Source organism: Rhinopithecus roxellana, chromosome 15, assembly GCF_007565055.1.
Source record: "Rhinopithecus roxellana isolate Shanxi Qingling chromosome 15, ASM756505v1, whole genome shotgun sequence".
NCBI lineage: Eukaryota > Metazoa > Chordata > Mammalia > Primates > Cercopithecidae > Rhinopithecus > Rhinopithecus roxellana.
Window position 1 is genome coordinate 31,639,146 of NC_044563.1, and position 16,322 is coordinate 31,655,467.

Genomic DNA, 16,322 nt, shown 5'->3' on the forward strand with positions numbered 1-16,322 from the left:
TTATTCAAAATGTGAACTGTAAGAAATTACCTTCTCTGCAGTTTGAAAATACTGTTTTACAAGATCTTCTACCCTTAAAGTTGTTCCTTCTGAAGGTTTTGTGATAAGTTTCCCAAAGTTTATCTCTTCTCCTAGAAAAAAAGAAGTATATCAAAAAATAGCTTCTATCATAATGTTAAAGTGCCCATACTCATTGCAAGTTGTCAGTGGAGAAGGTAAGGCCAAACTTTATCAACTGCCAGCTTGCTGAACATGGTAAATTCTGAGGCTAAACAAGCCATTTTTGTTAATAGCCACGGTCTTCTCCCCACAGTCAGTATTTCTTGTCCATACCTCCAGGATAGGTGTCTTGTAGCTGTTCTCACTGGGTGAAGCACCCATTCAGGAAGTAATAACATCAAAAATACTTTCATAATAATCCTAAGATGTTATTTGCCTTTTTGCCATCTGCCATCATTGCTACACTGATGATGCAAAAAGCAATCGCGGGTACTGCTGGTGCCTTGTGATGGGTCGAGATAGTAGCATAAAGCTCTACTATGAATAGTAGACACGACCATGTACTCATAGCTCAATACACAGCACCACTTTCACTTAAGAATGTCTCTGATTTAACAGCTAAAATTATTAATTTAATTAAATCTCAGCCCTTGAGCACATATCTTTTTAACATCCTGTGAGACAAGGGGAAGTATGTTTAATGCACTTCTGCTGCATTACTAAGCAAGATGATTGTCTCAAAAACAGTAGGCACAGACTAGAAAGAGCACTCGGTAGGAAGTTAGGAAGCACAGAGTCCAGTATTTGCTCTGTCAATAACCCTTGTCAGGTAAATGCATTTTAAATGTCTACATGTAAAAACACAGGATCCCTGCCCATAAGAAAAATGACTATAATACAAGGTGGTAAGTGCTCTCAAGAATATAACACATAGAGAAAAAAGCAATTAATTCTTTTCAAAGAAGGCAGAAAATCATGCATAGGTATCAAATGCAGCTGTCATTTGAATCAACACATCCTTCTAATCTATGTACAGTTTATTTGTTTTGGTTATTATTAGGATTGTTTCCTGTGTCTATAAATCTGCTTATTCTTTCTATCATGTTATAAACAAAGAAACAACAACAGACCTCTTAAAAAAAAAAAACAGTTTTCAGAGAAAGTCTTCCATTTCTTTTTTGATATCCACAGGTTTAAAAATGATGAGTATCTAGCCCTTTCCTAGCCAAGGGAAGCGGTGACAGACGGTACCTGGAAAATCGGGACACTTCCACCCTAATACTGTACTTTTCCAACTGTCTTAGCAAATGGCACACCAGGAAATTATATCCCGCGCCTAGCTCTGCTGCTCCCACGCCCACAGCCTTGCTCACTGCTAGTACAGTGGGCTGGGGGAGGAGCGTCCACCACTGCTGAGGCTTGAGTAGGTAAACAAAGCAGCCTGGAAGCTCGAACTGGGTGGAACCCACCGCAGCTCAAGGAGGCCTGCCTGCCTCTGTAGACTCCACCTCTAGGGACAGGGCATAGCTTAACAAAAGACAGGAGAAACTTCTGCAGACTTCAAAGTCCCTGTCTGACAGCTCTGAAGAGAGCAGTGGTTCCTCCAGCATGGAGTCTGCGCTCCGAGAATGGACAGACTGCCTCCTCAAGTGGGTCCCTGACCCCCGTGTAGCCTAACGTGAGACACCCGCCAGTAGGAGCCCATTGACACGTCATACATCTGGGTGCCCCTCCGAGATGAAGTTTCCAGAGGAAGGATCAGGCAGCAACATTTGCTGTTCTGCAGTATTCACTGTACTGCAGCCTCTGCTGGTGATACCCAGGCAAACAGGGTCTGGAGTGAACCTCCAACAAACTCCACAGACCTGCAAGTGACTGCTAGAAGGAAAACTAACAAACAGAAATGAATAGTATCAACATCAACAAAAAGGACATCCACACCAAAACACATCTGTAGGTCACCATCATCAAAGACCAAAGGTACACAAAACCACAAAGATGGGGAGAAACCAGAGCAGAAAAGCTGAAAGTTCTAAAAATCAGAGCGCCTCTTCTCCTCCAAAGGATCACAGCTCCTTGCCAGCAACGGAACAAAGCAAGACAGAGAATGATTTTGACGAGTTGACAGAAGTAGGCTTCAGGTCGTTAATAACACACTTCTCCGAGCTAAAGGAGGATGTTCAAACCCATCGCAAGGAAGCTAAAAACCTTGAAAAAAGATTAGATGAATGGTTAACTAGAATAAACAGCGTAGAGAAAAATTTAAATGACCTGATGGAGCTGAAAACCATGGCACGAGAACTATGTGACACATGTGCAAGCTTCAGTAGCAGATTTGATCAAGTGGAAGAAAGGGTATCAGTGATATATATGCACCTGATACAGGAGCACCTAGATTCATAAGACAAGTCCTTAGAGACCTACAAAGAGACTTAGACTCCCACACAATAATAATGGGAGACTTTAACACCCCACTGTCAACATTAGACACATCAACGAGACAGAAAGATAACAAGGATATCCTGGATGTGAACTCAGCTCTGTACCAAGCAGACCTAATAGACATCTACGGAACTCTCCACCACAAATCAACAGAATATACATTCTTCTCAGCACCACATCACACTTATTCCAAAATTGATCACATAGTTGGAAATAAAGCACTCCTCAGCAAATGTAAAAGAAGAGAAATCACAACAAACTGTCTCTGAGACCACAGTGCAATCCAACTAGAACTCAGGATTAAGAAACTCACTCAAAACCGCTCAACTACATGGAAACTGAACAACCTGCTCCTGAATGACTATGGGTAAATAACGAAATGAAGGCAGAAATAAAGATATTCTTTGAAATCAATGAGAAGAAAGACACAACATATCAGAATCTCTGGGACACATTTAAAGCAGTTCGTAGAGGGAAATTTATAGCACTAAATGCCCGTAAGAGAAGGCAGGAAAGATCTAAAATCAACAACCTAACATCACAATTAAAAGAACTAGAGAAGCAAGAGCAAACATATTCAAAAGTCAGCAGAAGGCAAGAAATAACTAAGATCAGAGCAGAACTGAAGGAGATAGAAACACAAAAAACCCTTCAAAAAAATCAATGAATCCAGGAGCTGGTTTTTTAAAAAGATCAACAAACTTGATAGACCATTAGCAAGACTAATAAAGAAGAAAAGAGAGAAGAATCAAATAGATGCAATAAAAAATGATAAAGGGGATATCACCACCGATTACACAGAAATAGAAACTACCATCAGAGAATACTATAAACACCTCTACGCAAATAAACTAGAAAATCTACAAGAAATGGATAAATTCCTGGACACATACACCCTCCCAAAACTAAACCAGGAAGAAGTTGAATCTCCGAATAGACCAGTAACAGGCTCTGAAATTGAGGCAATAATTAATAGCCTACCAACCAAAAAAAGTCCAGGACCAGAGGGATTCACAGCTGAAGGCTACCACAGGTACAAAGAGGAGCTGGTACCACTCCTTCTGAAACTATTCCAATCAACAGAAAAAGAGGGAATCCTCCCTACCTCATTTTATGAGGCCAGCATCATCCTGATACCAAAGCCTGGCAGAGACACAACAAAAAAAGGGAATTTCAGACCAATATTCCTGATGAACATTGATGCAAAAATCCTCAGTAAAATACTGGCAAACCAAATGCAGCAGCACATCAAAAAACTTATCCACCAAGATCAACTTGGCTTCATCCCTGGGATGCAAGGCTGGTTCAACATACGCAAAGCAATAAACGTAATCCATCATATAAACAGAACCAAAGACAAAAACTACATGATTATCTCAATACACGCAGAAAAGGCCTTTGACAAAATTCATCAGCCCTTCATGCTAAAAACTCTCAATAAACTAGGTATTGATGGGATGTATCTCAAAATAATAAGAGCTATTTATGGCAAACCCACAGCCAATATCATACTAAATGGACAAAAACTGGAAGAATTCCCTTTGAAACCTGGCACAAGACAGGGATGCCCTCTCTTACCACTCCTATTCAACATAGTGTTGGAAGTTTTGGCCAGGGCAATCAGGCAGGAGAAAGAAATAAAGGGTATTCAATTAGAAAGAGAGGAAGTCAAATTGTCCCTGTTTGCAGATGACATGATTGTATATTTAGAAAATCCCATCATCTCAGCCCAAAATCTCCTTAAGCCAGTAAGTAACTTCAGCAAAGTCTCAGGATACAAAATCCACGTGCAGACCAGGTGCAGTGGCTCACGCCTGTAATCCCAGCACTTTGGGAGGCCGAGGTGGGCAGATCACAAAGTCAGGAGATCGAGACCATCCTGGATAACACCGTGAAACCCCGTCCCCACTAAAAACACAAAAAATTAGCCGGATGTGGTGATGGGTGCCTGTAGTCCCAGCTACTAGGTAGGCTGAGGCAGGAGAATGGTGTGAACCCGGGAGGAGGAGCTTGCAGTGAGCCAAGCCCCCACCACTGTACTCTAGCCTGGATGACAGAGCCAGACTGTCTCAAAAAAAAAAAACAAATAAAAATAAAAACAAAATCAATGTGCAAAAATCACAGCATTCCTACACAATAACAGACAGAGTCAAATCATAAGTGAACTCCCATTCACAATTGCTACAAAAAGAATAAAATACCTAGGAATACAACTTACAAGGGATGTGAAGGACCTCTTCGAGGAGAACTACAAACTACTGCTCAACGAAATAAAAGAGGACGCAAACAAATGGAAGAACATTCCATGCTCATGGATAGGAAGAATCAATATTGTGAAAATGGCCATACTGCCAAAGGTAATTTATAGATTCAGTGCCATCCCCATCAAGCTACCAATGACTTTTTCACGGAATTGGAAAAAACTACTTTAAAGTTCATATGGAACCAAAAAAGAGCCCGCATTGCCAAGACAATCCTAAGCAAAAAGAATAAAGCTGGAGGCATCACACTACCTGACTTCAAACTATACCTCAGGGCTACGGTAACCAAAACAGCATGGTACTGGTACCAAAACAGAGATACAGACCAAGGGAACAGAACAGAGCCCTCAGAAATAATACCACACATCGACAACCATCTGATCTTTGACAAACCTGACAAAAACAAGTAATGGGGAAAGGATTCTCTGTTTAATAAATGGTGCTGGGAAAACCGGCTAGATAGATGTAGAAAGCTGAAACTGTATCCCTTCCTTATACCTTATACAAAAATTAATTCAAGATGGATTAAAGACTTAAATGTTAGACCTAAAACCATAAAAACCCTAGAAGAAAACCTAGGCAATACCATTCAGAACATAGGCATGAGCAAAGACTTCATGACTAAAACACCAAAAGCAATGGCAACAAAAGCCAAAATTGACAAATGGAATCTAATTAAACTAAAGAGCTTCTGCACAGCAAAAGAAACTACCATCAGAGTGAACAGGCAACCTACAGAATGGGAGAAAATTTTTTAATCTACCCATCTGACAAAGGGCTAATATCCAGAATCTACAAAGAACTTAAACAAATTTACAAGAAAAAATTTTAAAAACTCCATCAAAAAGTGGGTGAAGGATATGAACAGACACTTCTCAAAAGAGGACATTTATGCAGCCAAAAGACACATGAAAAAATGCTTATCATCACTGGCAATTTATGCAGCCAACAGACACATGAAAAAAGTGCTCATTATCACTGGCCATCAGAGAAATGCAAATCAAAACCACAATGTGATACCATTTCACACCAGTTAGAACGGCGATCATTAAAAAGTCAGGAAACAACAGGTGCTGGAGACGATGTGGAGAAACAGGAACACTTTTACACTGTTGGTGGGACTGTAAACTAGTTCAACCATTGTGGAAGATAGTGGGTGATTCCTTAAGGATCTAGACCTAGAAATACCATTTGACCCAGTCATCCCATTACTGGGTATATACCCAAAGGATTATAAATCATGCTGCTATAAAGACACATGCACATGTATGTTTACTGTGGCACTATTCACAATAGCAAAGACTTGGAACTCACCCAAATGTCCATCAATGATAGACTGGATTAAGAACATGTGGCACATATACACCATGGAATACTATGCAGCCATAAAAAAGGATGAGTTCATGTCCTTTGTAGGGACATGGATGAAGGTGGAAACCATCATTCTGAGCAAACTATTGCAAGGACAGAAAATCAAACACTGCATGTTCTCACTCATAGGTGGGAATTGAACAATGAGAACACTGGACACAGGGTGGGGAACATCACACACCGGGGCCTGTCGTGGGGTTGGGGGAGCAGGGAGGGATAGCATTCAGAGAAATACCTAATGTAAACAACGAGTTCATGGGTGCAGCACACCAACATGGCACAAGTATACATATGTAACAAACCTGCACATTGTGCACATGCACCCTAGAACTTAAAGTACAATAATAAAAAAAAGATTGCTATCTAATTTTCAGAAGACAAGAGAATTATTCCAACTGTCAATTTAAGACATTACAATCATATTAAAACATCTTCCATTATTGTGATATAGATTTTCCTAAAGATTCATTCACAAATCCTATAAGAAAATTTTTTTAACTTGTAAAAATAACTAGCTTACCTGTTTTTTCCTTTTGTTCTCTATGCCTGAAAAAATGGATAATGTCTTTTGGATTAGCTACCCGATCCACAAATTTCTGGCTAAAGCGAAGAACACTGAAAGGTTCAAAACCTCCACTATAGTCCACCTGAAAACACAGAATAATCTATGAAGGCTAGGAAACAACAATTTGCCAATTTTAAAAAAACATACTAATCCTTCAGTATTCAGTGTTTATGCTTGATACTTTCAAATTTATGAATTAATTTTCTACAGTAGCTCATGATGGAGCTATATCATTTATCCTACTGAGAAACTAATGTCTGAAAGGTTTATAAGCATAAGCAAAATACTTTGTTCGACAGAATCAAGGTATTGCAATAATTTCCACAATGCAGAATGATTACATCTCTCCCTGACAACACTAATAGTCTAGGTACCTACCGGGCAAACCATCTGAAAAGGAGACAGAATTTCTAAACAATTTTCTGAGCTTTTAAAACAAACAAACAAACACACACCAAAATAAAATACTAGCCCTAGATACATTAGTAAATTGGTCTATCATCTTAGAGATGTGCCTCACGGGAACGATGAATGCTAGGAAAATCCAGGTAATAAAGAATCAAATCTGTGAGCCTTGAGAAATGACTACCTCCAAAACATGGTATCTCACTGAAACTGAGAACTTCTCTCAAGGTAGGCTCTTTCTACAGAAGTCTGTAGTAGTCAACAGACCTTTACAAAGACAAATATCACCTTTCTTTCTCAGAGATACGTTCTCCTAAACTAGCTGTTCCCAAAGCATGCTCTGGGGACCAGCACTGCACCACCTCACAGCTTATTCAGACTGCTCCCTAACTGAAGTGCTCCTGCTTTCACCCATCATCAGTATTGCTAAGGTTTTTTGTTCATTTATTTGATATTTGTGTATTATGTCTCTCTTCACATCTCTACCTCCTGTAAGCTCAACAAATTCAAAACCTCATCTGTTTTATCATCCCTATATCCTGTAGCATCCATAATAGCAGGTACTCAACAGGATTTAGTCAATGAATTCATGAATGTCTTTTAGTCAGTACAATGCAGTTTTGTAATATTACTTATAAGACAGTATGTGCTGTTTTATGAATGAATTCGTAATTTACTGTGCTTAGGAAAAGAAATGCCAATTTTCTATTAAAGTCTGGTTAGTTCTAACGCTGTTAGGCAGACACAGATGAGAAAATTGGGATCGTCTGCCATAATGAAGAGAACTGTGTGATTCCCTTAAAGTAATTATTTTTATATGACCCAGACCATCTCTTCTTTTTTTTTTTTTTTTTTTTTTTTTTGAGATGGAGTCTCACTCTGTCACCCATGCTGGAGCGCAGTGGCACAATCTCAGCTTCCTGCAACCTCTAACCTTTGCCTCCCAGGTTCAAGTGATTCTCATGCTTCAGCCTCCCAAGTAGTTGGGATTACAGGCACGCGCCACCATACCTGGCTAATTTTTATATTTTAAGTAGAGACGGGGTTTCGCCATGTTGCTCAGGCTGGTCTTGAACTCCTGACCTCAGATGATTCGGCCACCTCGGCCTCCCACAGTGCTGGGATTACAGGCATGAGCCACCATGCCCACCCTTACCCAGATCATCTCTACAGCTACCATGTTATAAAAAAGAAAATACTAAATGCTAAAGCTATTAGGTCTCCCCTTCAAACTCCTCATTTATAAATGTTTGGTCATTAACAAATTTTATTGGATTTCCTCAATGTTCTAGGTATGCTGTTCAGGGCCAGGGATACAACCATAAATAAATACAATCCTGGCTGCCAAGAAATTCACAAACTGACTGGGAAGACAAACATGTAAACAGATCATTGGAAGCAGAATGTGAGTGAGTGGTGCTATAAGAGGTATGAACAAAGTTGAATGAGGACACAAAGGAAGAAGCATGTTCTCTGCGGGGAGGTCCAGAAAGGCTTCTTTGAAGAGGGAAGCTTTAGGTGAGTGCTGAAGAAGATATAGAGAAAGGAGGAGGGAAGTGTGTCTCATGCAGCAGGATCAACATGGACAACGGTTCCGGTGAAATAAACTCCACTGCGCCCAGGGAACAGTAGCTTTTGGTCCGCTGAGACTTGAGCTTTGGATGTAATGGAAGGAAAAGGAGGAGCTGAAATGTTTGGTTTAGATCAGATCATGTAGACCCCTGAATGCTAACCTAAAAAATTTAGACTTTTTCCTGTTAGTGCTAGGGAACAATTAAGTTATTTTTAGCAGAAAAGACATGCAAAACTGTGTTTTACAAAGATCATTTTGGCATTAGTTTGGAGACAGAAGGAAACTGGAGGCAGAGTCCTGGTAGGAGGCTGCAGCAATAGGCCAGAAAGTGTTAATAAGGGCTTCACTATGCCAGCGACGGTGGGATAAAGAAACGGGACCAGATTACCTACCGTGCACCAGACACTACTTAATCCATTTAGATCTCATAAATCTATGAAGCGTTAGGTTGGTGCAGAAGTAATTGCAGTTTTTGCCATTACTTTCAATGACAAAATCCGCAAATACTTTTGCACCAACCTAATACAAACCAAGGGATAAGAGATGCAGTTGCTCAAGGTCATACAACTAGTGGCTGGGCCAAAATGAGGCTCAGGAAGTCTGGCTCTAGACTATACTCCTTACCTCCACAGTCTACATCCCAGGACATCTCAAATTTTAATGAACCTATACATATGTTGGAGATTTTTGTTAAAATACAGTGGGTTCTGATGCAGGGTCTGAGACTCTGCATTTTTAACAATTTCCCAGGTGACAACAACATTGCTGGTTTAAAGACTACACTCCTCGGTACCAGGCCTCAGGGGACTCCCGGAGATATAGAACAACAAGGAGGTCTACGTGAAGATTTTGAAGTCATCACTCTATTGGTGGTCATTAAAGCTGTATGCCTACACTGAAAAGACAGCTAACTATGAGATGGGAGGGATACAGATAACTCAGAGAATGCCCAAAGGTAATTCAGCAGGATGAGACATGATCTATTGGATTTAACAATTAAAGGTCATCTTTTCCACTGGATATGGTGAAGTCAGAGCCTTGGTTATAGTGAACTGAAGAAGAGAAAGTTAGATGAGAGATATAAGTCATATACTTTTGCTTTGAAAGAGTAAGTAACATGGGGTAGGAGTTAGGAAAAGGGAAAAGCATAGTGGTAAAGAACAGGTCTGTTGTTGTTTCTTTGTTTATAACACGATAGAAAGGATAAGCAGATTTATAGGCACAGGAAAGAATCCTAATAATAACCAAAATAAATAAACTGTACATAGATTAGAAGGATGCGTTATGGGGAAAAAAAATAAGAAGAAAATAGGAAGCAGAAGAAAGTGAGTGAAATCAGGAGCACTGATTTCACTCAATGGAAGTGGGAAGTGTCTTCCCACTCTCCTGATTTCACTCAGGAGAGAAGGTAGGGGCTGCAATCTTGATGGTAGGGCCTCAGTGAGGTGACACGGAAGCAGACTAAAGGGAGATAAGAGCACATGCCACATGCCCAAGAAACTGCGAGAAGGCCAAGGTGTCTGGAATGAAGTGAGTAGAGGAGGTAGTTAAAGATGAAGTCAGAAAGCTCAGCCAATCTATTAAATATAACAACAAATTATTTAGAAAATGAGAAAAGTAAGTTACCAAACCTATCACTTAAACTGTGATTAACTCAAATCCTTATACCTTTGTTTTTGCCTCCAATGGTGATTGCTCTTCTGATTACTATGAGCACTCTCCTCACTACTTTTCAAAGAAACCATGTAAACTGTACATTACTATGCTTTGAAAATTAATAATATTCAATCTGTATAAATAGGACTTACTCGCAGTCGTACAAGAGGCTTCTCTGGCTGGCGAGAATTACCCAGACGTTCCCGTTCAGCATTTTCAAGCATTTCTTCAATCTCAAAATTTTTAAAAAGATTAAAAAATAAAGTAGTAAATTGAGTTTAGCTTGGTTGAATAGCAGCTTATTACCACAGGAATTTTCCTGAACTACATAATTATCTTTATTTCCCAGGTCATTTATGACACCTTTTCAAATATACCTTCTTGTAATGCTCCTTTAATACTATTCCTTAATGTTTTACTTTCGTGAAAGTTCTTTATAATTTTTCAATCTCTAAAGTAATTCTTTTAGAATAAAATTTAAAATATTACTACTCATGTTTCAATTTTCTACTCATGTTTCAATAAGGCTTTCCTCATCTTACCAACTTAAAACCAAGTAAGTCTAGTTTTTGCAGTCATATGATCCATGGGAGACTCACCAGAAGATTTAGGGATCTATAAGCAAGGACTTTGGATTATTTATCTTGGAAGAGTTCAAGGTAAAAGAAAATAAGACTGATGTTTTCAAATATTGGACTTGTCTCATACTCTGAGAGGACAAGATTATAACATTTTAGACTTGAAAGAGATCTGAAGACAAAAGCACTTGTTCTATATTGTTCTTAAGGGGAAAACCAAGTTACAAGGAGACAGTATTAGATTATTTTCATAAATGGTTGTGTGCATAGTGATTAGATATCTTCAGATGGCCAACTTCATAGTTGAACAATTCCAGTTCTCAGAAAGTTCTTGTGTTGGAACAAAAACTGCCTTCTTATAACTTGGTTCTGATCTCAAGAACAATACAGAACAAGTGTTTTTGTACTCAGATTTCTTTCACATCTAAGATTTTATAATCTTGTCCTTTAAACTGTCTGTAATAATGAAGTCCAACAGAACTTTCTGCAATTTTTTTATATGTGCATATTCAATTTTTTATATGTGCATTTTCAATACGGCTGCCAAAACCACATGTGGAAATAGACTACTTGAAATGTGGCTAGTACAAGTGAGAAACTGAATTTTAAATTTAAATGTAATTAATTATATATAAACAGCCACATGTGCTAGTGACTACCATATCAGAGAGCACATAGAAAATCTATAAGAACATGATCTCCTAGGTCAATTATTTCAATCCAACAAGCATTTATAGAGCATCTTTTTGCCAGGTACTAGGACAAGTGCTGAGACAGAAAAGTAACACATGGGCCCTGTTCTCAAAGAGTTCAGAAGAGACTCACATGCTTATAAATAATAATATAATACAACTTAACTAAGTACAATAATAGAAAGGTACATAAAATACAGCGATGACAGAAAGTTATGTGTACACCTGGTGTTTAAAATGAACCTCTATTACTTTAACGTCACCAGCATCTACTTTACTCTCTGGATTCATGTCACCAAAGCCCACAGGATTTAGGTGAAGTTCATACAGTGGACCTCAACCAGAGGTGATTTTGCTTCTCTAAGGACATTTGGCAAGGTCAGTAAACACTGATTGTCACGACCAGTTAGAAGGGGTACTACTGGCATCTAGTGGGTACAAACCAGGGAGAATACTGCTAAACATCCCAGAGTGCACAGAACTGCCTCCCACAATAAAGAATTATTAGTACAAAATGTCAACTAAGCCAAGGTTGAAAAATGCAGGGCTGACTCCAGGGAAGGGCACATGACTCACGCCTGGATCAATCAATGCAAAAGCAAGTAATGCATTTTCTATCTCTTTGCCTTGAGAGATTGGATTTAGGGATGCCAGAATTTTAACCTACATTTGAGCTTCTGGAGTCAATCATCTTGAAACAAGCACACTTTTAGTTACGTGAGCTACACATTGCTCAAAAAGCTGTGACACTGAATGAATTACCCTATCTAAGGTTCAGTTCCTCTAAACTACAGATGGTAGAACCTACTCACATATAGCATTGTTGGCTGCTAGATTAAATGCTGTCAACAGTGCACATCATATACAGTAAATCAGTATCACTGGTCATAATTATTATCATTGTTCCTATATTACATGATTTTTCATGAAAATAAAACATAGTAGGACAGCTGACACAGAGTAAGAACTGAGTGTCAGCAAGTGATGCTAATTAAGCTGTCAACGCACATATTATGAAATGCATTAATCCACCCAACCTTAGTAGTGGCTGAAATTTTCTACAGAGATTTAGGGGTGGCAATATGCATAGAGAGGGAGGTTTGGGACTTGCGTTGCAGCAATAGGATGGACAGCAAACACATTTTTCACATTTTATTTGGGGTAGTTTTCAGGGCGAAAGGGACGCCTAATACAGATTATTAGAAGCTAAGGCTTTTCCCACACATGATAGTCCCTCATTCCTCAATCAAAGTTGCTGCTTGCTTTCAATAAATAAAATGAACAAATCATCAAATCAGGATTAAAAAGGAGAAAAGATTATGTATTATGTTTTTGAAAAGGAAGAAAGAAACTAGGAGAGATATTTAATTAAAGGTTTTTTTAACATCCATTATTCTTCCCTCTCAATGACTTAAAAAAAAAATCTTGGACACGATTAAACACATTCACTGAAGAACAGTGTCCTTACAGGCTTCAGGAGAATGTAATCAACATAAAGGCTTCCCTTTACTCTATTAAATTACTTAATTGAAGGTGAATAATTCTTCAACTAAAGTAGATCTCATTGACTTTATCAAAAAGAATTACCTTCTCCAAACAGAAGCTTTGTATGGCTTGGGTTACTTTAGGATTATCTGGGTTAAAAATATCTGGATGATTAGCCAGAACAATATCCTCCATGAAAAACTGCCGCACTGTGTGAAGAGGAATTTTCTGCATATTCATCTTCCTCCCTTTAATACGCAGCAAACCAACATGTCTGAAATGGAGAGAAATGAACACCACGTCACAGTGTAAATTTCCTCAAGAAAATGTGCACATGAAAGCTTCCATATTTCTTAGTTTCTACAAAAATGTTTCTTTAATCATACTCTTAAAAATAAATGTTTCTGCTAATATAACCTTAATGTTATCACAGGAAAAGATGGTAGACATTTTCCTTCCCCAGAGTAAAATCAACTCATCCATTATTATTCCTGTCTGGTCAGTCTTATAAGGAAAGATAGACATATTAAGTATAATAAAATAATATCAGGACTATGATGGTAGCATATGTAGACTATAGTATTACATCTATATACCTATGTATATGTACATACATGTACACATATAGACAAAATGATTTTGCAGTGGACTCATGAAGAAAAAAAACCAATGAACATAGATTCTACTACCATATTCCTTAACCCTATTATAACAATCAGAACAAGTGATAAAGCCCACGATAAAAATTGAGTTTAATCACTGTTAACTACTTCTTAAAATCACATCATTCCCCCAAAAATGTTTTAAAAATGAGATATATGATATTGTACTTATAATCCAAAAATTTTCAATTAATTGGTTTTAGGAGAATTTTTTATAAATGAACTTTATGAAATTGGTAATCATCAACCTAAAGCATCTAACTTGAAATATGATAAAAATGTGCATCTTGAATTTGCCTAATGAGCAGCAAAATAACACCAATTGGATGCTCTCTTTTTGAAAATGGCTTAAAATCTGGAAAAACAATAAGACTACATAGGAGGATCAATTTTCAAAAATAAATCTATCATATAAATTACAATACTGCCAGTTAGCGGTAACCTTAACATAGGCCTTAAACCTATCAGATGATTAGTTATTATAGCAAAGATTTCTTAAAAATTGGCTCAAAATATATAACAATCACTCACTTCTTTACAGCTTCTCCTGGGGAAAGAGAAGTAACCACTGAGCTTCCCGGTTGTGAGATATAAAACAGCTGTTGTTCATTTTTGGTTGGAGCTATTTTACACTCATGTTCATGGCCCCAAATAACAAGATCAATGAAGTCATCCAAAAATTGTTCTGGAATGAAGTTAGTACTTCCGTGTTTACTCCTGTATCAAGATTTTGAAAAATACAAATTTGATTAGAAAAATTTCATATTAATGAAGTCTACACAGATCTTTCTTTTTCCATTCACTAAAGATTTTATTGCATCCTTCTATGTACCAGAAAGTGTGCACAGGATTGGGAATGTAAAGATCATCAATACTAATTCCTGACCTTGAGAGCTTTACAAACTTATAGGACACAGACAAGTAGAAACCCTAAAAGAGAAAGCAGTCAATTCTACATTTGGAGGAAGATCATGAAAGGTTTTACATAGGAAGGATTTCCCCTTTGGTCAATCAGAAAAGCATGAACTCTATCAATAGTAGAAATCTATAAATCAGTCTAACTATACACTAGAGAAAACATACAGAAAATGAAAGTAAGTTAAGTATAAATATGTCCAGTAATCTCTTTTTACTAATAAATATAATGGGAGTAAAACTGTCAATCTCACATAAATGCTAAGAGTTTTCAATATCAAATATTAAATAAGTGATTTGCAAACTATGGTCTTATACCTGTATCAGTTATTATTTAAAGATACATGAAATGCAAGGTGAGAGAAGACAAGAAGGAATAGTTTTCCCTAATATTAACTTACATCATTGGAGATTCAAGTAAAAGTGTTCACATACTTTAACCCCGAGCATTCATTTAATCCAACCCAATATTCTTTCATTCACCCAACAAATACTGTTACCCACTGTCTACTTTATGTCAGATGTCCCAGGCTTCTTCCAGATATGGAAGACACAGCAGTGAACAAAGTCCTTGTTCCAGTGTGGGAACAAGCAATACAGGTTGAGTCCCTAATCTGAAAATCCAAACTCCAAAATATTTTAAGCGCCAACATGGCACCACAAATGGTCAATTCCACACATAAATACTTCACACAAACTTTGTTTCATGCACAAAATTATTTTAAAACGTATAAAATTAACTTAAGGCCATGTGTGTAAGATATATAAAAAATGTAAACAAATTTCATATTTAGACTTGGGTTCCATCCCCAACATAAGTGCAAATATTCCAAAATCTGAAAAATCCAAAATCTTAAAACACTTCTGGTCCCAAGCATTTCAGATAAGGGATACTCAATGTGTAATACAATATGTATATGCATGTGTGTATGTATGCACATGCATAACTTGTTAGTGATAGGTGCTATAAAGAAAAATAAAGGGAAAAGTGACGTAGAAGTGGCATACTCCTCTCTACATAGACAGGGTAGTCAGGAAAGTCCTCTCTGACTAGCGTCAAATGAGCACAGAACTGAAATGAAGCATCAATACGCAGAGAAAGAAAGTCCTAAGCAGTAGAAGAGCAGATGGTGCTGAAGTGGGAATGTGTTCAGTGAATTCAAGGAACAGCAAGGAAAACAGAAGGGCTAAGTAGAATAAATGCAGAAAGACAGAAAATAAAATCAAAGAGTACACAGGCTTTTGCATCCAGTAATGTTTTTATGTAAAAAACATACATCTAAGGTATAAGATTATCACAACTACTAAAGAAAAGCAGAATAATTCCCAAATACAAAATGATGCCATTGTGCCTTGAGTGCTGGTTCTTTCCTAGAAGAAGAAGGGAGGATGATGCTGGTAGGCTGACTGTAGTTTGTGACCTAGAAGTGATCACAATATCCTTGTTGAAAGATTTTGCATGACCAAGTCATCTGCAGATTCAGATTCTTTATTCTTTGAAACAAGAGAAAAAAACAGTTGATGTAGAGAAACAAATGGGAAATAAGGCAAAATGCAGAAGGCTCAAGATTCTCACCCAATCTGAGAAAACCTTCTTTTTTTTAAAAATAACTCTTACAAAAGCAGAAGCATCTTAAGAATGCACACGGTGACAAATGAATCTAACAGCATTACCAAAGAATCACATAACCACAGTGAAGGGGGTGGGGAGAAAAGG

At 37.8% G+C, this 16,322-nt stretch overlaps 1 protein-coding gene across 5 annotated transcripts in view; it reads right to left on the bottom strand.

Annotated features, from left to right (window-relative positions):
• MRE11 (MRE11 homolog, double strand break repair nuclease) overlaps positions 1 to 16,322 on the bottom strand; it is a 76,909-nt gene that overhangs the window by 39,847 nt on the left and 20,740 nt on the right. For all 5 annotated transcript variants that reach the window (XM_010360562.2, XM_030918136.1, XM_030918138.1 and 2 more), the window contains exons 8-12: positions 14,222 to 14,407; positions 13,131 to 13,302; positions 10,426 to 10,506; positions 6,595 to 6,721; positions 31 to 131 (exon numbers count right to left, since the gene is read on the bottom strand). In XM_010360562.2, the coding sequence (XP_010358864.1) occupies positions 31 to 131; positions 6,595 to 6,721; positions 10,426 to 10,506; positions 13,131 to 13,302; positions 14,222 to 14,407 (667 nt within the window). The remainder of the gene's footprint in view (positions 1 to 30; positions 132 to 6,594; positions 6,722 to 10,425; positions 10,507 to 13,130; positions 13,303 to 14,221; positions 14,408 to 16,322) is intronic.